The 27389-nt window shown below is 33.0% G+C and overlaps 1 protein-coding gene across 3 annotated transcripts in view; it reads right to left on the bottom strand.

The window, feature by feature from the left end:
- The window catches only part of spen (spen family transcriptional repressor split ends), an 80365-nt gene extending 53876 nt beyond the window's left edge, over window positions 1-26489 (bottom strand). For all 3 annotated transcript variants that reach the window (XM_088190520.1, XM_088190518.1, XM_088190522.1), the window contains exon 1: window positions 26171-26489. Coding sequence is in view for 2 of the 3 variants with exons in the window: in XM_088190518.1 (XP_088046644.1) it covers window positions 26171-26253 (83 nt within the window). In the remaining variant the exon portion in view is untranslated. The remainder of the gene's footprint in view (window positions 1-26170) is intronic.
- Window positions 26490-27389: the final 900 nt, after the last annotated feature.

The following is a 27389-nucleotide window of genomic DNA, read 5'->3' as shown; positions in this document are numbered from 1 at the left end:
TCAGATATAAAGAAATGATTAACACATGGAGAATATATAATTTAGTAAAAAGTATTACTACACGTTTTAATTTTTAACTCGTGACTTATGGAACAACCAATACAAAGCATCACGTTCACGCGGTTTAACCCTTTAGACGCGTTAACCAAAAATAAATATAAAATGTTTTTTTTTAATGCAAATTTTACCTTGATACTGTGTTTAAATGTTATATTTTTTATTTATTTAAAATGATATTTTTGTTTATTCACAAAAATAAGTTTTTTCTTAAAAACATTTTTTTTACTGATTTTTGCGTATAGATAAAAAATCAATTGGGCGACTTTAGTCGATTTCCGCGTCCAAAGGGTTAAAAGATAAAAAGTCCAATTCTCAGAAAATTTGGCAAATTATGATCTACTATTATATCTTTATATCCATCTTTATTTGTCGTTTATAATAATAAATATTTAATACGATTCGACTGATATACGCATTTAATAAAATTACATAGAATTGTAATATAAAAACGCATACTAGGCACATGTTCTGAAAGTCTTTGGTAACATTTCCGTTTATTATTTAGTTAAACAAACATTCGATACATATAATTTGTGACAATAATTACATGCGAACGCATATATCGGATTGGCGAATGAAATGGGAAGCGACATAAAAAAGGAAACTAGTTCTACAATTTTCGCAATCGACAGGTGTATAATTACTCCAATTTCATGCCTACGGTTTGCTTTCGAATAATAAAAAATATATTAGATCTATAATATAAACCAACAATCGTGGATTATTGTCACCAATGAGTTTTGATCAATATAAATCAGTACGTTTTTGATAGACAAGTCCAGTTAAATTAAACATTAAATCAGTAATTCACCTTAAAATTATTTATTTTCCACGTTCGCATAATCGAATCACATACACATGAATGTAGTGTGGAATATACGATAACTTTAATCTATAAAACTACTCTGTTATCAATGAACGTACTTTTGACCTAATGAACTGATTGTATGATATAAATGTTGGAACGAGAATTCTTGTACAATTCCTGACTCATTAATTTAAAAAACAAAGCTGTTTACAATTAGTGGGATGCAGAGTGATTACAATATATATATATATATATATATATATATATATATATATATAATATATTTATATGATGTATGAAAAATGTGTTAAAACGTCGAGAATGGCATATTTTTGTCTTTGAGTACACGATAACGAATAGCACACACAGACGTTGGATTAGTAAGCGCTTGTCTAACAGCGTCGGTGGTCGTGGCAATATTTGGTTTTATCGATAAACACTACGAATATGACGCACGTTCATACAAGTCTGATTATCGCCGAGGCAAATTAGCAACCCACGCACACGGCAAGTTCTAAACTGGGCAGTGTGTACAGACATATTTCTGCGCGATGTTTGCGTTCGCACGAGGGATATTTACGAGTCACGTATGTATGCTCTCTCGACTCAATTACAAAAATGTGTATTTTTTTTTCCAAAGTCAGATTAATGAGAGTAGGTACGTCACACACGCAACATTTGCGGGTTGTATCAACACCTTTGCGCCGTATTGACAAAACAATATTGGTTAACGCTCGTAAGGTGGTACAGAAAATACATTTATGTAAAAAAAATTGGCTTTTAAAGCATGAAATGACACACTAATGCTAGAAGATTGAAAATCACTATCACTGAATCTAAATTAGTTTTATTGACATCGCGAACGTAATTATCGATTATACCATAGCAAGCGTTAACAACGTTGTATAACAATACCTCAAACAAATAATCAACGTCAGGCAGTTTGGAACATGTTTTTATTTATTACATTTTTTTATAATATAATTTCAATTGATATTTTTTTATTGTATATTACATCCTGAGGTGAATAAAAGCTAATTTAATTTACAATTAATAATAACAGAAATTTACAATTGCCAGTATTGTTACAGGATGAAACGCTAAATGTTTGTAAGATAATCCAACAATAATAATAAACTTTGCGAAACATCATGGATATCGATCGACGAAACCAAATATGCGAGAGATAAATAAAACATAACATGATAATTAAATATAAGCACGACAATCACATGTGTCAATTTATAAAGCGCCCGTCGCATTTTATAAAGCGATATGTTTCAAAGCCAGCAGTGAGCAGACAGCGAGAAATTGCAAAATTGATTGTTTTAGTTATATAACTATGGTATGGGAAGGCGTACCACCGCGGATACAAGGCGCAGTGCTAATAATGGATTTACACAAGAGATGGATTAGAAAGTTTTTCTTTTTCAACTTTTAGAATTATGTCAAAATAAACAAACACGCGTTTGAAACGTTAAAAGTTTCTAATACAGCGTTTACAATGCGTATTTTAACTATAGTGTTAAATGTTTCGCTATCGATTCGAAACATGTATTTCATATTATTTATATATTTGAAATGTGTTGCAAAATGCTATTATAAGAAAAATCTCGTTTAAATCATTGTTATCACTCTCGTTATTTATAATTAAAATAATTAAATGCCGACACATACAACCGTACTGCTGTGTATAACTGTTTCAGAAAAAGAAAAAATATACATTCTATTTACAACGACGACACAGTTGAAGAAACGTATTACGATAAGAATATTGCGTATCATATATATCAATACATAGATAAGGAATATAGGTAGCATACTTTGCATCTTGTGTTTATATTTTATCAATAATAAATAAATGGTATAAAACCATCTAAAACATCATCATGGAAAAAAAAAACTAGACCGTTATTTTTACTAAACCGATTGTGACATTGGCGAAAAATAACCTAACAGTAAATCTAGGAGTTAAAAACAATGGAAACAATACGTATAACTTAAAAATAATAAATAAATTCATGCAATTATACAGGCAGAGAAAATTACCGTTTGTCGTTCATTGACTTGCAAAGGAATAAATTATGTTTTTGTAAAGATTGACATTTGAATACAAGTGTACGCACGTACATATGCATGCATACGTGTATATTAGCGTTACTAAGATATGCCTTTTAAATAACTATAATTTTGCATTTAGACGAAGACGTACAAAATACAAGAATTTTACAATAATGTAAACGGTTTATGTAAATGCAAAAAAATGAACGATGATTTCAATAGATGACTGGCACGATTTTTTCTCTTTCACACAGAGATATTGAAGGAAATATTAAAAAAAATATATTTAAATATTTTTTAAATCATCGAATCGAGATCGAGCAATGTAGGTATTTACTTTTCAAGCACCTCTTCGAATTTTGCTGACGCCGCAAAAGAGATCGAGGGACTGGTGATTCAGCGGTTCAAGTTTTGCTAAATGTTCGCTTTTAAATAGAATTGGTGCGGAATATTTCTAGTCGTAGGTTTGATTCCTGAAACAATTTATTACTCCGTAAAGACAAACCTAAAATCATTGAGAGATATAAACAAATGTCGATCGCGGTAAAATCTACAATAATAGCATATCTCGAAGAAAATGTTTCACATCTAAAGATAGCGCGAATAGTGGGGTTTAGTGGTTCTTCTATTCGAAAATTTATAAAAAAAGGGTATAAGGGGGTGGTCTGCTCGAGAAGACCGCAGAATAAAGGATATAGAAATACAAACAGAAGTGCAATCTATTTCAAACTCGAATATTTCGCTTGGTTAAAGCGCGAAACCCAGCAAAAAACATTATTTACTAAAAAAACTGAAAAAGAATAGCCTTGAATGGTCAAAATCTCATCGCCATTGGACCGTTGGAGATTGGAGAATAGTGGCTTTTCCCGACGAATCAAAATTTAAATTGTTTGGAGCAGATGGTAAGCGACTGTGCGCCGTAGAAAAAGCGAAAGATTTCATCCCTTATGCATTAATCGATTCATCAAGCACTCACTCTATGTGATGATCTGGGGGTGCATGACAGCTTACGGATTTGGCTCTGTAAATTTCATCCAGGGCACCATGAATGCAAAAATGTATAAATTGGTTGTATAAAACGACTTTATTCCGACCCTAGAAGAACTTTCTCAACATACTACTGAACCCAATTTGCAAGACAATTCTGCGCGTCCAATTATAATTTTTTTACATTCAAACTTTTACTAAATTAATCCTCTATATATTACACAATTCAAAGAGTTAATGGGAATCACATCATTAAAATGGCCAGAAAACAGCCCCCACGTGAACCCAATTGAAAATGTATAGGCAATCATAAATCATAAACATCAACCGAACTGAAAAAACGTATCATGGAAGTGTGGGAAGAGGAGATCGATCTTAAAATAATTGAAAATCTGTATTTATCGATGCCATGCCAGGCAGAATACTAGAAGTTAATAAAAATAAAGGTGAAAATACGTCAAAATAATTTTGTTAATATGTTTTATTTACAAGCTTATCCTCGATATTGTTTTCTATGAAAACAAAAAAAAAGGGTCGCGCGCACGTGTTGAGTTGGTAGCTCGCCATTATGCACTTGCTGGGATGACGAAAAAACGCAACATTCCCAGAATTAACGCAATTATACCTTCTTAATTTTACAATAAACGAATTTTTTAACAGTATTAAGGGAAAACGAAAGTTAACAATTATAATAGCCTATTATTTATTCAAAAACGTGTACAAAATTGATCAAATTTGATAAAATAATCAAAATACGTATAAGAAACGCCATGTCAACTTTCAATTGGCCACAGCTGTAAACTTCGTTATACAAACAACCGGTAAATAGACAGTGAACACATGACTATTGAACGCACGACAATTGAACACAGCGACAAATGAACTCATGTAGTATCAAAAAAAAAAGTGCCGAACTTACTTCTTAATTCAAATACCATTTATATTAAAAGTTTAAAGCAACCTTTCGTATGACACGAAGCGCATAAAAAATTAAACAAAATTGATTATTTCAAAATTTATTTATATGAGTGTATTGATCAAATTATATTTAAATCGAATTTTGATATTTTATTTTGGACTAAATATTTTAGACGTGCGGAAAAATATTTTGAATCTTTTTTTTAAATATAAAAATGACCATTGCCATTAATTCATGATCAATTGATAAAACTTAATTTATGTATCTAAATTTAAATGTTTGTTACTCTCAGAAATAATATTGATTTTTTTATTATACACAATTACCGTGATGGTTTAATGATCGAAATGAATGTTTTATAATTTATTTTATTCATCCTATTTCAAACTTTTTTGCGGATTGTGTTCATTAGTCAATGTGTTCAACTTTCGTGCGTTCAGTTGTCATGGAACCAAACAATCGATCAAAAGTCGAATGTATTTGTTTTAAGCCGGACTGTGGAGTCGTTTCAAAGTGTACCATACTCTACCTCTGATTTCAGCAATTTTAATAAAATCAACCTTTTTTGCTAGCGTATAAAAGTGACAATTGTAACGTCTACTACAACCCTTTGCTACTTCGATTAAAAAATAGATTATATCATTTTTAAACATTCTACCATCGTTATTTGTGTGACACATTAAAAAAAAGAAGAACTCCTATATATGTTTTTATAAATTATCTGATATAGTTAATTTAAAATATAAATAGCAATATCGTTGTATACTATTTTTAATTTGTAATACAAAAAATAAACGACATCTCTATTGTCTAAACGACGACGGCGGCATAGTTCATAAAATAAAGATCGTAGAGCTTCTCTACAGGTCAATATTTCTGTATTTTATAAGACCATGCTAACATAGGGTAAACATTAAAAATGGTACAGCAGCAGAATAACGATATCATATATATATAGATATATATATATATATATATATATATATATATATATATATATATATATATATATATATATATATATATATATATATATATATATATATATATATATATATATATATTGCATGTATTTGACTATTTCTTAATAAAAGCGTATTGAAAATTAAACATTTACTAAGGACCGTTAATATTTCCGATCCGTAATTTCATTAAATATCAATTGGTATCAAAAATCCAGTGCAAATTTTATTTTCAGATTATGGTGTGGTTATTTATAATTCGTTACCCTACTATTTTACAAGAATATATTTTTGTTCGACTATATACCTAACGATGCACGCAGTAAATATAATATTTTTTTATCAAGAGTTTATCTAATCAACAATATATAGGTAAGGGATTTTTTTTACTTAACTACATAACACTTATAGTGGATTTACTACGTTAAATGCATGCCTATTTTTCAATGAATTCTCAATTTTACGAATTACACGTGTGACTTTTAGTAATATAATTATGTGTCAGTGTATACATCGTAAAATCACTGGCTATCATTTCAGCTTTTCTAGATTTGTTTTTGCTATATATCTGGGAGTTTTTATTAAACTATGTATTTTGTCATTTTCCATAAGGAATTCGTCAGCTAGATATACGCGAAAAGTAAAGCCACACATTTTACTAAATCAACAAACTATCAAAAGTTTTTTTAGTAATCAATAGGATTGGAATAATAATTTGTGATGTTACAAAAAAAACCTTCGGTTAACTAATATTTATCGTTAATTTATAAACTGGTAGGAAACTTCATAAAAAAACATTTTAATACATACTAATAATGACTGTTGCAACACATTAGTTCTGTTATTCTACAATATAACGGTAGATTTACAATAATAAGAATATAATTTATTAGGTATTCATAATCTTACGTCAAAAAAGTCCATGATTGGCTTGAACCTGTTAATTTAGAGATGAAGTTTGTACGTTGCGTACGAGACAAATTGGATGACGAAGCTGTAAATCATTTATTAGTGAAATTTCTCAAATCAAAATTAATGTATGTACAAAATGCTTAATTTATGTGTATATAAATATTGAATACGAAAGTAAATTTATTTATGCAGACATCACCAATCATCGCTTGCCGAGTGTAAAACGTTAAAGAAACTCTGCACACAAACATATACAGAGATACAACCGACTGTCGGGCGCAAAAAAACACCTTGCGCTCTGAAACATCATTGCCACACAGCACTAAAGAATCGCCATTTGTTACAACTACCGGTAACTTGTATACTCAGCGTCGAGAGTGTGATGACCTCGTCCGCATGAAGGATAGTTTATTACGAGATAAATACGTGTGCATACATATATTTCGCTCATAGTGATCAATAATAGACATAATAATAAACAGAACTACTTCTTCTCTCTGTTATATCATCATTCGTTATAATTATTTATAGTACATTAATGCGTATAAAATATAATAAAACAAATTGACTCGCACACGTTTTGTACGAAATAATAAATAACGACGAAGGTCACGCTACAAACACACACATACACATGGCGAATCTTGCGTGTTGGCGCCTTTATAAATGCATACAATTTGTATGTAATGTAATAAAAAAAATCGGTAACAATACAAAAGCTATGTTGAATGTATATACATATATAAGTATATACATATAATACAATATATGGATCGATTGCGGATTACGAAGCCTGCGACTAAACCGATAACATTGTGTGCGTGTGACGTATTAAACCGATAAGATTATATTTATATAGATTACGCATAAAACATATTTATTTCAAAATATGCAATGTTTACATCGTGCAATACAATTAAAAAATTAATTAAATTAAAACATGATAATCTTTACCTATATTTCAAAAGGGAATTATTTTGAGAGATTTGTGCATTTAAATAAACACTTTGTTCCATAAAACAAATTGTTTGTGCATTACTTGTAAGGCAAATCTTTGGAAAATGTTTCGTCGCAGATGCATTGCCAATGCTCGCACACACCTAATCTGTCCACAATAAGCACAAACAATTAGTTTTATGGAATATTATATTATATATTGCTAATGTAAATTTTCCTTATTTAAAAATACACGATTTACAGCGCATTAAAAACTGTTTCTAGTCCATCTGTATTAGGTATTATTATAATTATACTTTTAGTAATGAGCAATCGAAGCGATTAACTAAAATCGAGCACTATAAAATAAGTAGCTCATTGAAATAGTAAATGTACTATTTATATGTACATCAAAACATAATGAAAAAAGTTTGTCATTATGCAGCTGCTTATCAAGCATCAATTAGAGTCGCGTAAAAATAAATATAATTACAGTGTTGTGGTCATCCCATAACCTTCACGAATAAACGAGCCTCGGCGCCGAGCTGGCAACGTCGCACTCGTGTATTACGGGGGGTACTACTGCGCGCTCAGCTTTAGCTCTAGCTGTAGTAGCTCTCTCGCCATGTATGAGTGGAGCATTTTCCCGGTACGTCCCATCGGAAAACCCGATATGTCATAGTTTGAGAGTTTCTCGCAATCCTACAACATAGGCGTGCCCTTTAGATTACGGCAAACCATTGACAAAAATATTCAAGGCAATATACGTCTTAAAATTTTGAAATAATAACAACTGAAATGAAGCAGAGTTAACGTGTTCTACATTTTATTCAAAAACAATATGTAGACTAACCAAACACAAGCTTCGTTCTTTAACATTTTTGTTTTGCTGATCATCCAGTTTTGTATCTAGTTGTATCTCGCATATAAACTTCGTCTTTATATGAATCAATTTTATAGAACTATCATCAATCAGTTCAAGACCTACAATAAACTTTCGGACTATGGTCGCCAGGATCCGTTCTGGTCCAGCTTCTTGGACAATGTATTTGTTTATATCGATTAGCGTGATCTCTTTGTAAGGAGAGTTCAATAGCTCAAGTAGTGAACTAAGAGCGATTATTTTTTGCACTGCTTTATCAACAGCAATTACTGCAGAAGGTTTGACTAAATAAAATCATGTTTTGTTTTATAGCTGCGTTTAATGTTGATTGTATAATGTATAACGCGTTAAATCTAACTCAGAATGTTTTCAGATCAATAAAAAATATCATCTCATTTAAGGATCAAAGTTTACCAGAGTAGCTAAAGGTGTTTCGAAGCATCGTCACATTGAAAGGTACATTTTTTGCGTCACTGGAAGAGGGTTTCACAGTTTCAATCTGTGGGACCCACAGATAAATAATTTTAGCATATGTACCAATACAATTCAAAACATTTGATTGTTTTTAATTTTCTCGCAAAACAGCCTGTTTTCACACATCACAAATGAGACCCGTCGATACAGTACTAAGATAATATGTGCGTCCATTTGTTTCAGTGTATACGCGGCGGTGGCCGACATAAAACCGACTTGTACCGTATTTTACTCTCAGCTTGTTTTTAAGCAATATATGCATCTATTTCTTAGTACTAAGCCATGGAGATATCGTTACCAACAAATAAAAGTAGTGATTTTAAAAAATATCGGTACTACCCGTATTTCATTATGTAAAGGTCAATTTTTGTCCCAATACCGCTAATTTGTGTGTCAATTAAACTTGTAATTAATTTTAAATGTGGAACTGGATATGTATGTTATTCATTATTCACTAACATACTAGTTTGTGTATATGCACAAAGTATGAGTGCTAACTGACAAATGCTATTTTTAAATAAACTAGTTTGTTCATAAACATACTAGTGTATTTATACTTTTGGAGACGTTCTAGTACGTGAATGAATGAAATGGAAGATACGCGACTTAGACACCATTACGTCACGTAAAATACGTTACAGACATTCATGGGGTGTTCAATGTTCTGATCAACACGCTCGCTCGCACTTAACCATGAATAGAGGCATAAAAAGTTTCTAGTTTATATGCAGAACTTTTAGATGAAAAAAATACGTACCGCATAAAAAACTATATATGATCCGTTTTTTATATACATAATGAAGAGCGTCTTCCTTGACGCAGAGTACAATAATACATACACGTTTATCCATTATTTATTTTGAATATAATAGAACCGACCAGATTGGTACGTGTATGATCAAACTAGTATTTTCATGAACAAACTAAATGTATACTTGAACTATATAACATACATAATATTTCGGTAATATTAATAATTATTATTTCTATTAACAGCAAAAACGACAATGTTTGAAAAAGGTAAATAAAATAAAGTTTAAATATTTAACCAACACAGAATATGTTACGTAATATTAAGTATATTTCGTGACATGTCCTACCTCGTTATATAAATTAAACTATTATAGCAAACCTAGAGTTAACGGTGAAGATCCATATTGTGTTATTCTCCTAATAGTTACCGCCACCGTTATACGTAGTTTGTTCTTTTTTTACAATTTGTTCAATTATTAGCAAACGCGATATCTCGCAAATATTGATCAAGTTCGCAAAAACCGAAATGAACCACGAAAATTGAACCAAAAAACAAAAGACCTAGACTAGATGATCTGATAATCATGTTGTAATTGAAAACTATTGTAGACCATAGTTTTCATGATTGGTTGAGAAAGTGCAAAAATACTACTGATTTTTACTAATATTTTTTTATAGTTCAACGACACGTGTGGTGCAATATAGAATTGTTTATCAACAATTGCATAATTACTCTTTGCGATATTGTTTTTTTTTTGATTTGCCACAAATAGAGAATGTCACAATTGCAACATTCGCGGATGATACAGCAATCGTCGCAGTGGGAAAATAAATAGCGAATACTACAGAAAAACTTCAGCAAGCCGCTGATAAGATCACCAATTGGAGCAATAAAATGGAAAATAAAGTTGAATGAATTAAAATCGGTATATATCAACTTCACCAATAAAAAGGTAACTGATAAACGGCAACACTATCCTATTTGGAAATACGGCTAAATACCTTAGCATGACAATGGATACCAAACTGCGGTGGAAGGAACATGTAAAAAAAATTGAAATAAAATATAAAAATATATATTTATTGGCTTATGGGAAGAAGTTCTATTAATATCGAATAAAATCAAGATATACAACCAAATCCTGAGACCAGTTGGGGTCTATACGACATAAAACTCTGGAACTATGAGGATGTGCCAAATATTGTCATGTTAAAATGACCCAATTGTTTTTCAGTGTAAAGCAACCAATGAAATGTAAATTATATGTTTAAAAAAAATGTATTATTTAATTATGTAATAAATAAAATAAAAAAAAAGTGTAAAGAAATGTCACACAATTTCATTTTCAAGGTCGTCGATGCCGGCAAAATATTTCTACCATCTCGGCGGATATATTCTAGACAGGTCTTCTTTTACTAAAGATTTAGGTGTGACTTTCGAAGAACATTGGAAATTTAGCCAGCACGGCAGATCATTAAAAATGCTCGGTTTTATCTTAGGAAATGCGCGCTACTTCAGGAATACATTAGTATTGTGCACTCTTTATGATGCTCTAGTCCGCAGCATACTAGAAACTAACTCTATTATTTGGATTCCAGGCGTAATTAGTCAATGTAATGAATTGAAGCTAGAAAAAGTACTGCGTAAATTCTTTCGATATTTATACATGAAGGAATACGGGTATTAACCGTTATTGTTTCAGAGTGCTTTTATTCTGGAAGCGCTGCGATACGTTTCTTTGTCAACTCGCAGAAGTGTTTATATAATTAAACGCTTCTGGAAATTGCTCAAAGACATTATAGACAACCCTTCGGTGATCGACCAGCTCCAAATGTGGGCTCCGAAAGGTGGTTATAGTTCTCGGTCGCGTCCACTGTTCTTGACTGTAAAGCCTAGAATTGGAGCACTTGTCAACTTTTCTCTGGCAAAGACAGTTCGTCTGCTCAATACTGTGCATAGAGATATTGACATTTTCTCGTGCACATATGGGGTTTTGGTTCAATTCGTGTGGGACAATTCTTGTTTTCGTGTTTTTACTTATATGTGTATGCGTATATGAATTTGTATGTATGCATACGTATATATGTATGTATTTTAAAATTGTAATATATTTTATATTTTTGGCAATCGTGACGCATTAGGTTAACCTGGTAAGCCAGGTCACGATGGTTATAATTTTAATATAAAAAAAAAATGCTACGAAACATTGTGAATGCTCCGCGATATGTTCGCGATAGAAACATACATCGTGACCTAGACGTCGGCAGTAAACATGAAGCGAGGCTTTAACAGCACGTCAACATCGAGGCAGCAACCTCCTCAATGTGGATAATTTGAAAGACGGCTGAAAATGTCTAAGCCCTTCGAACTGGTCTAGTTGCCATTACTGACTCATTTACTATTAGTGATTGTGTAAGTGTAGAACAGAAAATTGGACGACAGTGTGTGAAACAGCGTTCAAAAACAAATTATTAAACATCGATTAAAATTAATTATTGGTCTAAGCAAGACTTTTAATAAAAAAAAATCAGCTTTACTCTAGGACCCTGAAACATGAAATTCGGTAGTGATTTAAAAAATTTACGTTATAACCGCCACGATTAAAATACAATATGGAAAACGCAGAACACGTCGTAAAAATTGTTGTTTTTCGGTAGTCCTTGGAATTATAAACGTTATATTGTATAATAAGTTATTATTTACCATACGAATAGTCTCATTCAAATTCTACAAATACTCGAACGATGTTGTTTATTATATTTTTAATACAAATTCAAGGTAGATATTAAACGCGCCAATAACGAAATAACAGTAACTACCCACGTGATTGATTAGTGGGCGTGTGCTTTTCGAACGTTACGAAAAACGTACATGTTGGCAATCGCACAACGCAGCATTTGCCAGTGCAGCATTTCCAAGTCCCACATTATTATAAAAGTAAAATATTCATTCATTCATTCATTCGAGTTAGTTGCACACGTGAAGCACGACGCTGCCAACAAATTCACAAAAACGCAGTCTGTCCATCCCACGCAAAATAATACTCTTCAGTGTGGATAGTAATGACGGGCGAATTTTGATTGTTTTCATCGGAATTTCTCGGAACTATAAATAATTTGATTATGTATATGAGATATTATACAGAAATGTAGCGTTGCGCGGCCAATTGCCTCGTCATGTCGAACTATTTAAATATGCAAAGCAACTCTCGTGAGTTTAGCGATCAGTATATTAGCAACGTTTTTTAGAAAGCGTCGTTTCGTATTCTGGACGACACCACTCCGTATAGGGCTCTAGTACAATTCACCTATGCGAGGTTACACGGCTACTACACGACACTACCTATGTGGCAAGAGGCGTTTTCTCAATGACTAATTGCGGTTTGTCGTAATAATATCAAAGACAATAATAATCGTTTTTGTAATTCGACTGACAACCACCGCCAAGGTTAGATTCGCCAATCGTCCACTAATCGCACATTTTATAATCTACGCGCGATTTGCAAGTTGCCTACGTGCGTGTGTATGTGAGCACAAAACGCCTGCATAGGCGACTTTCGTGTACGGTTTTGCAACCGCCGATTTCCCTTCGATTGTAGTACGCTCACACGTAACACATTACTTTTCTGCCAGTTGTCGCAGTCTAGTTTTTAATTAATTATCTTTTAAAAATACACATGTGCGTACACGTAGCCGCATATCTTTGAGATAACGCGTGTTACATCGGCGCGATAATCGAAATCGTTAGCTATGAAGGATTGTACGGAACGAATACGCGATTGTGGAAATCTATACTCGAGCGTGCATGCGCAAAACGGACTAATTTTCAATCGTTCGCGACAAACTATTGGATTGTGGGACCGAAAAACCCTCACAGTTCGTACGATTTTACGACAAAAACTAAAGCTCAATTAAACAAAAATTAATAAGAAAAAAACAGTTTATCAATATAGTATTTTTAGGCTTGTATAGGCATGGGAAAATATGCTACTATATGGTGAAATAATAGAATTAACCGCTGCTGGATCTGTATAGGACAAGAACATATGTTCATTTCATCTATCATCTGCACGCCAATTGATACATAAAATATTTTTTACTACATAACAAAAAACTATACGTGGAGTGTAAAAATAGTTTCACATAAAAAACGGTGGATACTATAAGCATACATATATGCATTGGATATCACAGGAATTTCGGTTATCTGCATCTCAACTTTTGCTTGTATACCTGCTGTTCCCGTCCCAGCGGAGCGTAAACATCCGCCGGGTCATAAAGATATAAGCACCTGACATGAACGAGTTGTATTTTTGCATCGATTTATTTAATCAGTATATTTTTAGATATAATACTAATAATAATACATTTTTTAAAGAAAACATTCACTGCATGATAGATAAATAAATAAGTGGGTAAATAAGCTTTTAGAAACAATAGTTTAAAATTGACATTATATACAACGACCAGAAACTCGAAAAATAGAACATGAGTGATAACCGAATACTAGATATAACTCACCAGAAGTACATACTTAATAAATTAATAAAAATTAAAATAATTATAAATTATTTTAGCACTAGTACCACAGTCAGAAAACGATCGATTGTGATCTATCAAAAATCAACAACCACAAAAACTTTTTATTTTTTGTAGTTGTAAAAAATGCAATGCTAAAAATGTAATGACAGTGCAAAAACTGTCAGTGTAGATAAAAAGTAAATTATTATGTTATGCTTTGAGAGTCATACATAGATCTTTAATAAAATAGTATTTTTTAATACAAATAATGAAGTTATCTGAACAAGTATCACTGAACAAGTTAAGCATAGTTACATTTATTAATCGCGGATGCATTTTGTACTCAATGCTAAAATTACACTGAAGCATCCGCACCCTAAAAAGAATACGCGATCCGACACCTACCGCAACTATCCTATTACTTATCTATACGGTTGTCGATTAATAAATCATACTCAATTTCATATGAGAAACTAAAACAAAACTTGTTTAATAAATATTCAAGCATTAAGTTATTTTAACCTTCTGAATTGTTAATAGGTATGTTAGAAATACACTAGGAAATAGTAGTTTATTAGAATTTTTTTTTAATTTAAAACTTTATAAACAATAGACATTTTGGTGTTTTATACTTTTATTGTGTTTGTATTGAGAAATATTGTTATACTTATTTATAAAAATGTATAACAAAAAAAGTGATTCTTTTATTTTTAAATGAATATTTTCATATTTCATGTATTTACAAATCATTATCATTTTATTTTATATACATTCATAAATAAACTCAAAAATACACATAAAAAAATAATAAACGTTAAAATTACAACTAGATTTTGATTTCTTTGATTGACGTGTACTATATGTAAGTGCGTCAATCATGAGGAGCTTGTTATAACCTAACACAAAATAAAATAACAAGAATGTTATACACAAACTAAAACTCATTTTATACACAATGTTTTAAATGATATTCAATAGGACATTTTGAAAAGTCAATATATCAGTTTTAATGTATCATAAGGGTTGAGCTATAAAAATACAGACTAAATTTTGTTGCATTGCGAACTTTAGGACAATATTTAATACAACCTCCAACTACCCCAAGTCGAAAAGTGATTCCGAAAAATCATAATTATTTTTTTAAGGACGGAATAGCGCAGTCCGTAAATTCTCAGACCAATAACTCAGAGGTTACGGGTTCGAACATCGAATTTTAATTTATAAAATTGAGCTATTATAAGAAAAATTGGCCCCAGCTGCATATATTGATTATAAATTGTATGACACATAAATCTCACCGATTCTTGGTGGTTAATACTTTCTTGTAGGTATTCATTATTTCCGATTAACTTACACAGTTGATACATATTTACCCCGTTATAACGTATTAGGCTTATGCCTGTCAGATTATAACGGAAGATTAAATTATATAATAAAAACTGAAGAAGATTCAGACAATGATGGTTAAAGTAAAAAATATATATTTTGCATACTTTACGCGAGCAAAATCGAAGCGAGCTTAAAAAACGACATTTCATTCTAACTTTATACAAATCTCTAAAAAAAAAATCGATTTCTCCAAAACTCAATTTTAGCATTTATTGGAGATTGCTTAAAATACGCGTTTATAGGTGGTGATAAAATTACGTTAATAATTTACTGCTCTTTATTTTTCATTGTATTTTCATCTTCATCATTTTATAATTATTAATATTTAAAAATAAGTCTGCGTCTTATACATGAATACATTACATTACATTGGTGGCTCGACTAATTAAGGCTTACTGCGCTTGCCGCCTATACTTCGTTTCATTTAACCGAGTCACTTTGAGACTTATATACGTAAATGATAACGATTGATAGCTTATAACTTTCACTAATTCAGCGTAAAAATATATGTAGTAACATTTCTAATTTCTTCAAATTTGTTTGAAATATAGAAAGGAGTAATGATAAGTATATCGAACGTATATCTGCATCTTGAACTTTGGAGCAAATTGGTAGGGCGTACACCCAAAATTGTCATCTGTTTTCCACTTATGAATAATGACGAAATGGATAGATCTCAAAGTGACTTTGTTAAAAGAAACTGAGTACAGACACTATGTTTATGATATTTTTTGAAGCGCGAGATTACGAGTGCAAAGTGCGATAAAACTGTCTAGATCCAAAAAAGTCTAAATTACTAAAATCAACCAGACCATACACAAAGGCTCACAGAGTGCTAAAGAATAAAATATAATATAGCGAAAACAAAAAAAATATAAAATAAACAATTAGTCACGCATAAACTAATAAAAAATAGGAGTAACCTTTGATTCAAAAGAAAAATCTCTATCTTAGGAAGTATGATTACTTACTATCCTTTCTATCGTTTATTTTTATGTATGCTATGATATATAATTCTATAGAAAATCGCAGAATATATTTTGTCAAAAAAATAATCATATTTTACAATTATTGCCTACAGCGATGCAGATGTATTATTGAGTGCAATCGTATAGAGAACTGTTCAATGTTTTTATATGTTCTTTTCAAATTATGAAATGAAAATAATCTTCAAATTCTACACGAGTTCGTCGACCGATGCATTAGAACTTTGCTCTTCGATTAAATTACTTAAAAAATCAAAGACACGACCAATAAGACGAAGTAAAGTTCAGCCCTTCGGAACGAATAATTATTATTCCTCCGAGCTTCCTTCCGGCCGGGTCGCCTGGAGAACGCCACCCGCGTTTCGAGACGAGGCAACGAAACCTATTTTTAGATTCGCGGTCTGCGCATATACACGTTCAAAAGAATTGATCGCGAGAAACGAGCGCGCTTGTTTTTATTTCATTTATATATAAATACACCCACACACGCGCGACACACAAACGTGTGGTGCGAGCACATGACAATCAAAAATAAATCGCCTATTTATACAAATCAAATAAAAACAAAAGCGATCGAGCATACAAACAGAATCACGCCAATTTCACATAATTATAAAATATTTTATGCGTAAAAACAATCAGTTGAAAAATAGAACCGATATTCGGTTTGAAATTAATATACATATATAAACCCAAGTACGACCGTGTCGAGTTGCAATGAATAGAACCAGCCAGACGCGCAGAGCTCGCTCGCAAAGTCTACCTGTTTTTCCCGAGGAGAGGGGATGCGGGGATGACGTCATAGACGCATTTCAACCGAATCGCTCGAGCTACGCTCTGCGCATGCATACGATTCTATATTATAGTGATTCGTTTCTAGACTACAGTACTAAATCATTGTATGCACTGAGGATACGTACTATTATTACGCATAGCGTCTAGACTAGTGTGAAATAAATAGCATTTTTAGGTTACACGACTAGTCATCAAGATAAATAAATGCACAAGTTTGAGCATAATTTTGTTTATACAATTGTTAAATGAACAAATCTTGAATACGTGTAACATCTGTCGGCAGTGAATCGTTATAAAAAAAACACACCGATTTGCAAAAAGGAGAATATGTTGAACGATAGTATAAAGTACACATTCTGCTATTGAGAATTCATAAATTTATTAATTTGAATTAAGTTATCATTCATGAGAATATTGCTTATCAAAAACCGTGTACATATGTAAAAGTGATACAACATAACAGCTGACCTAACCTAACCTAATAGTTATAATACCACAAATTGGCTCAGACACAAGTTTTTTTTTATTGCGTCAGACTTTAAAAGAAAAACGATTTTAGAATTGTTTTGAGACCCATAAATATGCGTCTACAAGTCGAGTCGATTCGATAGGCAACCATTATACAGATTTGCGAGGCGAATTCAACTCAGCGGAACCGCTTGTTAAAAAGGTTTATTTGCAGCGCAGTGCGAAATTTTTAGGTATTCGCTCTGAAAGTGGCATTTATTTTTTAAAATACAAAATTTGTTTGGTAGCAGTGCGGAATAATTAGAAATTTTATCATAAATTGCAATTTTAGTACGAAATCAGACGGATCACTAAAAACGCGATCACGTCCCTTATTCCTAAGCGACCTTCTGACGTTATCCATTCAGCCAATGATGTTTTTGGCGATATTAACGAGTTGATACGAATCATGTACATATTTTTTATTATTTTATTTACACTACATTTTCGTATATGTGATATGAAATGTAAGTGTAATAATATGTACATATATAAAAAGACCAACTATTATCAAGTAACGATGGACAGACTTAAAAGAAAATCTTCTAAAAATATGTATACATATTGTGATTATTCACATCCTAAAGACGAGTGAACGCGTGCGTATGCGAGCCATAGTAATTTCAACGTTGAAGTTCGTCGGTCTGATTTAGATGGAAAAGTTTTATTTTAAACATTTTTTATCCGTCTTATGCGGTAGGATAATAGCAATACTAAAAGCTATGGTCTCGCCTTTAATCTTATTTGAAAAAATCCGTTGTTTTATTTTATGATAATTCTGTCTTTCGACCAAATAAAAAATAAAATATATAATATTAATTGTGGGGCCCGATAATACGACTATCGAAATTGTTTAGGCAGGAGAATTCGCAATGTCGCGCGCGCGCAGTTCGCTCACTCGCAGAGGTTCTGTCTCCGCATAGTGGAGAGGTATGTATATATGTAGGTAGTAATATTGTATAGATGTGCGGAAAAGTGCGCGTGGCGTTCGGCCGCTTGCGGTCAGCTGATAGCACAGCACACCGTAGCCGCGCGACGGTGACTCACCGTCGCGACCCGATCGATCGAGCCTTCTCTCGTCCGATTATTTTATTTATACACTTTGTATGGAACGAGCGATTGCATGCGCGGTATGCGCAAATGCGAACTATGAAACTTGATCCAGAAATTAAGAATGATTTTTTTTAATGTACTCAAAGGGCGGGCCCACGAGAAGGATGATCCGGGCGCCTATAATATGGGATACCATACTTGGTACGTATATTTTTTTTAGAAAAAATAATATATTTGATGTGTCACATTGTATAAATTGATAAAAAAGTTATGTTTAAAAGATAAAGAAAGCAAAAATCGCGTAAAAACGATTCTAAATCTTATTACAATTATTAGTTACTATTTTTTCGACATATTAAAAGGAACCTTCGTGACAATTTACCGAAAGTGAATACGCGAATAGACCAAAAATACTAATAATGACCACCCGGTCGAGGTTCTGTCATCTAAAGTCCCTAACTCCATCCTCCCATCTGCGAGAGCAGCGTCTGATGCGATTATGCAACCCGGACGTATTTCGCCTACTATAGGATGCTGAAATTTTGTGGGTTTTTTTAAACAGTGCATAATTATATCGGCTGTCGTAAAACGTTTTATGACAAAAAAAAACACTTGGGGATGGTTTAGGACAGACCTGATATATACGCAGGGACGTCATTTTGGGCCGCAGGTGGGGGGTTTTGTCCCCCCCCTTGAATTTGAACTGACTGGCCAACTTTTGCAACTACCCTATAAAAAAAGATGAAACGGCGTCCCTGATTCTAAATCAGAAATTCTCGTGTTAAACCTCGAAAAAATTGAAAAATACAAGTCTCTTTCGGTGAAATATTGGAATACATTTTCACCGGTAAATATATATTTTTCAGTGAAGTTATATTTTTACTAGTCAAAGTCCAAATACATTTTTAATTATACTAGCGAAAATATTATGATAACTGATCTCTAAAATGTCTATGAAACCAAATTTAACAGTTGGGAAATGTTTATTTGCTGTTCTAACCCAAACCTAATCTAATGAACGTTCTAAAATTAATTGTAGTTTCAGAACTTTCATTAGGTCAAGTCTAAATACAATATCTTAAAATGAAATAAGCGGAAAAAATACAGAGACGTCGTATCACGCATATTGCTTCTTAGTTTGTCTGCACTTCGATATTACATATGTTTTAAAAACAGGATAGCTGTCCTTACCGATATTACTATGCACTTTTGATATAAGAGGGCAGATCAAAATAAAATTCACACCGAATTTTGGTCAATAGGAGGACGCAAAAACAGTTATCACTTCTCAGACTTCAAAAGCAATAAAATCGTGTCGGCGACGTCGCAGTGGGAACGCTCGGTAACGAGCTTTTGACATGAATTTTTGACTTCTGAGGAGAGATAATTGTTTTTTGCGCTCTCCTATTGGGCAAAATTCAGTTTGTATATGCCTCATTCGAATCTAACTTATTATAAGTCGTAATAATATTGCTATAGAAAATCTTAATATGAACGGAATTATTAAAATAACCTTTGCCCTCCCTTAGAAAATGCTGAGCTTACATTCCTGTATTCATTGAACTTATGAACCGTAATGATTATAAATAATTCATCGGTTTTTTCACCATCGTAAGTTCATCATTAATTATCAATTAAAAAATTAGTATGTTGAAATCGGTGGCGTAACTACTGCCAAGATTTCGCCCCCAAGCGAATCACAGCTTTATGTAAGTCTAAACGTATTATTCCGACATAAAAGCTCTGAATAGTCATAACGTTATCGATGCGCAGCTTACTTTAACATTGTATTTAAAAAGTATCTCGTTAGGCGGGCTAATGTAGCGTAAAATTTAATTTTGAAAATCATGTAGTTTTCAAAATTAAATTTTCGTTGCAGGCTTGTTATGTCATAGGATTTTATTATAAAAAATGAGAAGTTTTCAAAGAAAACTATATAAATTGATTATTTGAAATTTTGACACTATAAGAAATACTTATTACATTTTAATTTCAAGCAGTCTCAAAAGTAATAAATAAAATAATTTCGTTATATTGCTCGATCAGTTTTTACTTTGATTAAAAACATATTTTTTTAAGGAGTTTATAAAAATACAATGAAAAACATTGAAATTGAGCCCACCTATATATGTCGTTTTGTTCACCTTGTATACCATTTTCCAATCCAATTATACTGAAAAGATTGAGAAAGGTGACTAATGATTGCATTTACTCGATAAGGAAGTAAACGTCGTAAATGTTACCAGTTACGGTAATTCGAACAAAACAAACTTAAAATTCGGAGGACATATTTTTTTTCCAAATATTTAAAAAAAAAACTATATAAAAGCTTTTTGCTATCGCAAAGTTATAATTGCAAGAATAACGGTAGTTGCTTTAACGATAAGTAATAGAAAACTTGCTGTTATCTCTATAGTTTTATATAAAATATATTATAGTGGCAAAAATTGTACTTTTTAAATTATCAACGATATCGTAAATGGCTAAAATTTCACCAAAATGGGTAAAAGACTGACCTGTTATTAAAACGTTTCGTCGAAATTAGATAAGGAATGTGTCTCTTTAGATACGCTAGTGGACGAGTTGATGAGATACATTTACGTGCGTTTCAAGGTTCACTTTATTAGTGTTCGATATTTCAAATTAGAATATTTAAAGAGAAGAAAAAGCCATCTCGTCGGTAGTATAGTAGTGCGCGGAGCGAACTGCGCAGTGAGTGGCCTCGAAAGTTCTACAGATCGCGTCGGCCCTTCGATCTCTTTTTTACTAGATGCAGCTAACGTTTACTACTTTTTGTAACGAGATAGTAGTTCTTTACTGCTTATTTGTATGGAGAAAAATCAATCAAAATATAATTTTTATTTAAATTAAATTAAAATTATAGATTTAAAAAAAGCAAATTGCAGATGCTAACAAAAACATACTACAGTAGACAATTTTAAAATTCATTTAAATATCAAAAATGATCGTTTTATTTAATTTCTTAAATGCGATTTTTTTTATATATAATATATGTATGACCACCGACCTATCTCGATTTTAATTAATCACCACGATATTTATCAATGAGATTAAGAAAATCTAGAAAAACAAAATCTGTAATGAATAATCAGAATTAGAATTATGTAATAATCGATTATTCTGTTCTTCTAGAATTTTTTTTTATGATAAAATTCATAATTATAAAGTTGATTTAAAAACTCGGCTTAACTGTAACCTCGTAGTCCATTGGAATAGATTATTTTGTCAAAGAAAAAATATTGAAAAACGATGGATTTTCTGAACAATATTGACTCAAAACATACATTAAAAAAAAAATTCAATATATAATATTCTTATATTTGTGAAAAAATGATAAATATAGCAGTGTGTACAAAATTAGAAATTTATTTATTTTTTACAGATTTTTCATTACAATTTTACTGTAGATGCGAATTACTTAATCACGCAACGAGAATTTCCATTTTATACCGCGCGTTAATTGGCTGCGCAGCGAGAAATTATGGATTTTTTATATAAAAAAACAATTAAAATTTGTATTAATTCCAATTACATGTCCCTCGATTTACATAGTATCGTTTTACGTTTATTGTTCTGTATTTCCAGATGTTCAAAAACTTTTAATTCACAAAAAAGGGGATGAGACGATTCTAAATAACTATTGTACAAAAATATATTTACAACCACTTAATGATCAACACGGATTTATACCCCCATATATGCGAAAGATGTATATATATATATATATATATATATCCGTAATATATACAAAAGGCTTTTGATAATGTGAACCGTTAAATCTTAACTCGGATTTTCCGGGAAAGCTCGACTTTGCGAGATTTCTCAAAGAACTTTTCTCAAAAGGCAAAAGTCTATAAACGTCCTCGACATTTTGTATAATGGTTACGTTTGAAAAAAATGTTTTATTTCTCTCAACAATAATCACATTGCTCTCTCTGGTGAAATATGGATCGAAAAGCAGTACTTGTTATGGAGCAAAACCTGAAATTTGGTAAGTGATTAATTACATTATCATTTAAACGGATTGCAGTGAGTCATATTTCATGGTAACTCTTTTGAGAAAATTACTTGAAGAAATTAAGAATTTGATTACATTATGACGATTGGGAAAATATTAATAAATATCAGACTGACTGACCATTCTGGTTTGGTATTTTGTACTCATTATGGAGATACGTTTCGGCAAGGCATTGATAAATATTAAATTACACTTTCTAAGAAGTTAATTTCATTACAATCTCACGAATATATTTTCTCAAAAACTACACAAAATATCTTATGCATTACGATAAACTTGACGTTACCTTTCACGTAAGTGATATTTATAATACGGCACATCAGCGATGTAGTTAATGTCACATCAGTAGAATATGGATTGGAAATGTGTAGAAATACTTATTTTCAGCAATTTTTGTTTGATGTTAAACTTTTTAAGAAGATTTAATCGTAAATCATGCAAATAGATGTTTTAAATTACTGTTTTTAATTGAGATCAAAATTTTATCTCATAAACATAAAAAAAAAGATATTCTTAAAAATTATTTTAAGAAAAATGTGCATTTAAATACTTTGTTCCGTAAAATGAACTGTATGTGCATTTCCATAAAACAAATCTTCGGAAAAGGATTTGTTGCAGTTATTCATGGGGTGTGCACTGTTCTGACCAATGCCCGCACGCACCTAATCTGTTCAACAGTTAGGCACAAACAGTCCGTTTTATGGAACAATTATTTAATATATTACCCATTTAAATTGTCCACGAAATTAAACGTTTATATTTAAAAAAAATACGTTTTTTTTAGAAACCGACTATAATAAATTTCCATTTTACGCAATTTTTTTAAAATATAAATATTGGAAAAAATATATACTCAAAATATCTGTATATCTTGGTAATGTGGAATCTCAATAATGGACATAAAGAAAATTTCTATTTAAAGGAATATATCGATTGATATTTATCTTTTGATTAACCAAGCAAGTTTATCTTAGGCGCAGTCACTGCGTTTATGTAATGAAATCTAAGGGCATTTTATATTTGCCTTTCGCGCATGAAACCATTTACATAAAATCAAAAAAACCGCCGTACAGGTACGGCGTATCGCTCAAAGGGTTAATGACCACTACGATATTTTTTTCAGGTGATTTTATTTTTGAACTACTTGGAAAAACTCTTGTGTGCGTATTAAAATTTTCTACGGTAATATTATAACTAACAATAAGCGAAAATCGAATGAAGAATATCAAAACCGAATTTTGACCAATAGGAGAGCGCGAAAACAACTATCCCTTCTCAGAAGTCAAACATTCACGTAAAAAGCAATAAAATCGATTATGAATGCTACCAAAGCAAAAGAAATAGATTCGTGGGACTTACTAAAAAAACTGGAACATAGTGATAAGTGAAATTTAATTCTAGAAAAGCTTTACGCTTTACGAAAAGCTTTAAAACTTCAACGACAAGTGAACGCGTATTTTCGTTAATTCTAGCAAAATATTATTAAATTAAAAAAAATATTTCAAGTCTTATTCACGTTATGTTAAAAAGAAGATCAGGAAACTAATCTGGTACCTGTTTAACAGGAACGTAATTTCAGTTCTTTTCAGGGGGGGTGGGCAAAAGTTGATCAGTCAGTGGTCGTTACTTTTGACGATTATGAGAGCGCAAAAAACAATCATCACTTCTCAGAAGTCAAAAATTCACGTCAAAAGCAATAAAATCGTGTCGGCGCAGTGGGAACGCTCAAAACGAGCGTTGATTTCGATAATTGTGTTTAAGCTCTCTTATTAACCAAAATTCGGTTTAAATATACTTTAACCAACACTCGTATATCAGAGGTCTTGGTAATAAGGATAGCTATAATATTTTAAAAACATATTGTAATATCCAAGTGCAGACGCTCGGTAACTGCGAATTTTTGACTTTTGAAAAGTGCTAATTGTTTTTGCGTCCTCCTATTGACCAACGCTCTTATATCAGAAGTTTGTAGCAATATTGGTAAATATAGCTATCACATTTTTAAGAGTGTTATATCAAACATCGCATTGTATTTTGGTCCTAATGAAATCATTGATTTATGTATTTTTACATACGTCGGAAAAGATTCGGACCTCAATGTGTGGCAAAATGACCATTTGTCTTTCACTTCCCTAGTCATAAAAGTAAATTATTATGAAAAATAACGATTTTTGAAATGATGAGTTTTGAATGACTTGTCACTGGAAATACTGAACAGTGATGGTATAGAAACAGATATTTCGAGTCGTAATGGATTTGGAGCGAATCGAGTCGGTTTCCAGCTAAGCACGTAGCTCTAGCTGGCTGGCCGGCTAGGCGAGGAGGTGAGGCGGGGAAGGGGGGGGGGGAGCGGGCCGAAAGGGAAGGGCGACGGCGGCGTAATATCGTCGCAGTCGGCTCGCGGCCCCCTCCCCTTCCCGAGCATCGATCGGAGCGGGCGACGTTGCCACTCCTCTCCTACTCCTACGGCTAGCGCAGCGAGGCCCCGTCTAACCGAAACGGCGCCTCGTTGCCGCTCGCCTCCCAATTATTTATATTTATTTATTTACGTTCCGATTCGAATCGTTCGAATCCAGATAGATGCGACGTTGCCGTTCCGGCGCCGTCGATCGCGGCAGGTGCGATCTCTCCGGCAGTTACGCAATATTTATAAACAGGGTTCAAGGTCGCCCAAAGTCGCGTTTTATCGCCGATTCGACGCATCGCGAATCGGCAACGCCGCCGAAAGCGCAACATTCGGCGGACCGAAAAGAGGTAGAAGGTAAGACGCGGCGAGAGAGGGAGACGAGACGCCGTCGGTCTACTTTCTCGGCGACCGGTCGTCGCGGCAGATTCGCAAGACAAAAAACGCGACACGGCGGAGAGAGCCGATCGGAGGTGCGGCAACGTCGCGTCGCCGTGGGTCCCTTCCCCCCCGCGCGCCGCGCCACCCCTCCGACCGAACGCGGAACAGGAAAACGCCCGCCGCGCGATCGGCGCAAAAACGGCAACACAAATTTTCGAGCGTAAACACTGACGCGCTGCGGAAAGCGACGTCGCAGATCGCGGCGAAACGGCGATGCAATTGCGTAAGGGCGGTCACGTGACCGCCTCTGCCTCCGAGGCGCGCGTGATCGATCGCATACCGTTTGAAGTGGTCCCGGATGCGCTCCTCGCGGACGTTGTCGGGCAAGTTGCCGACCCACAGGTGGCGGGTCTCCCTAACCATGTTGGGGCGGCGCGCTCATGGCTCACAGCGCGGGCCCGCCCGCCGCCGTCGCCATTCGAGCGAGAGCGCCGCGAATCCGCACTCCGCGATCCTTCGACACAAGACGCGCACTGTTATCGCCGCGGAGCACTCGAGCGAGAGAACCGCGTCCTCGTCGGCCGTCACTGGTCACTCGCGCGCGCAACTCGCTTCGCCGATCGCGCGCTTCATGCCGCCGACCCCCGCCGGCAGCGACTGACGCTCGCGGCGAAGCCGAACCGCCGACCCATCGGGGTGGCCGACCTCCGCGCGGGAGAGACGCACGCGCTGGCAACACTCTCCTTCGATCGCCCGCTATCGAAGCTTCTTAGACGCTAACTAATTTATTTATTTATAAAACATAGCTAAACAAAATCACTAGCAGCTAATACATTATAATGCTACTAAAACATTATTTTTATATTGTCCTACACGACGATATCACGCTCGCAGTATTAATAGGACATGGGAGAAATGATCTCGATCAGAATGTCTGACATTCATCGACAACAAAACTAAGTCAATCTGCATTTGCTTTAAGCCAGAACTTCTGACAAATGGTATCCTGAGGAACCGGATCTGGCAGATAGCTTATTTATAACCGATAAGAGAGCAACAATAAAAATAAATATTTACATAGAAAGCTTTCTACTTTTTTTATCAGTTAAATATTTTATAATCTTATGAAATTCAATATTTGATTCACAAGAATTTTTTTTCGCTGTGAGACCAAAATAGGTAGCTTAGCTCATAATTTAATTTTTAAATATAACTTATACACTGATTGAATTTAACTGTAGAGAGACCGATATATTTTTAATCGAACGTAGAACGAGACCACACTATGCTTTTTTGTCATTGTTTATGCACGCCCAAATATTCATATTTTTTTACATTTTTTATAGATATTTTAATAGATATGTTTTTTAATATTATTATATTAAAAAACATATCAGCAACAGAGCAACAACAAAAATATATTTTACATTTAAATATTTACAAAGAAAGTTTTTTACGTTATTTATCAGTTAGATATTTTATAATTTTATAAAATTAAGTATTTGATTCGCTTCGTAGAATTTAATTTTCTCGCTTCGCCAGAAAATAAGATTTTTTTA

The sequence above is a fragment of the Plectrocnemia conspersa genome, unplaced genomic scaffold (assembly GCF_051122295.1).
Source record: "Plectrocnemia conspersa isolate PC_06_02 unplaced genomic scaffold, ASM5112229v1 ptg000008l, whole genome shotgun sequence".
NCBI lineage: Eukaryota > Metazoa > Arthropoda > Insecta > Trichoptera > Polycentropodidae > Plectrocnemia > Plectrocnemia conspersa.
The sequence above is the reverse complement of the archived record's forward strand: the minus strand, read 5'-3'. Positions and strand labels throughout refer to the sequence as shown.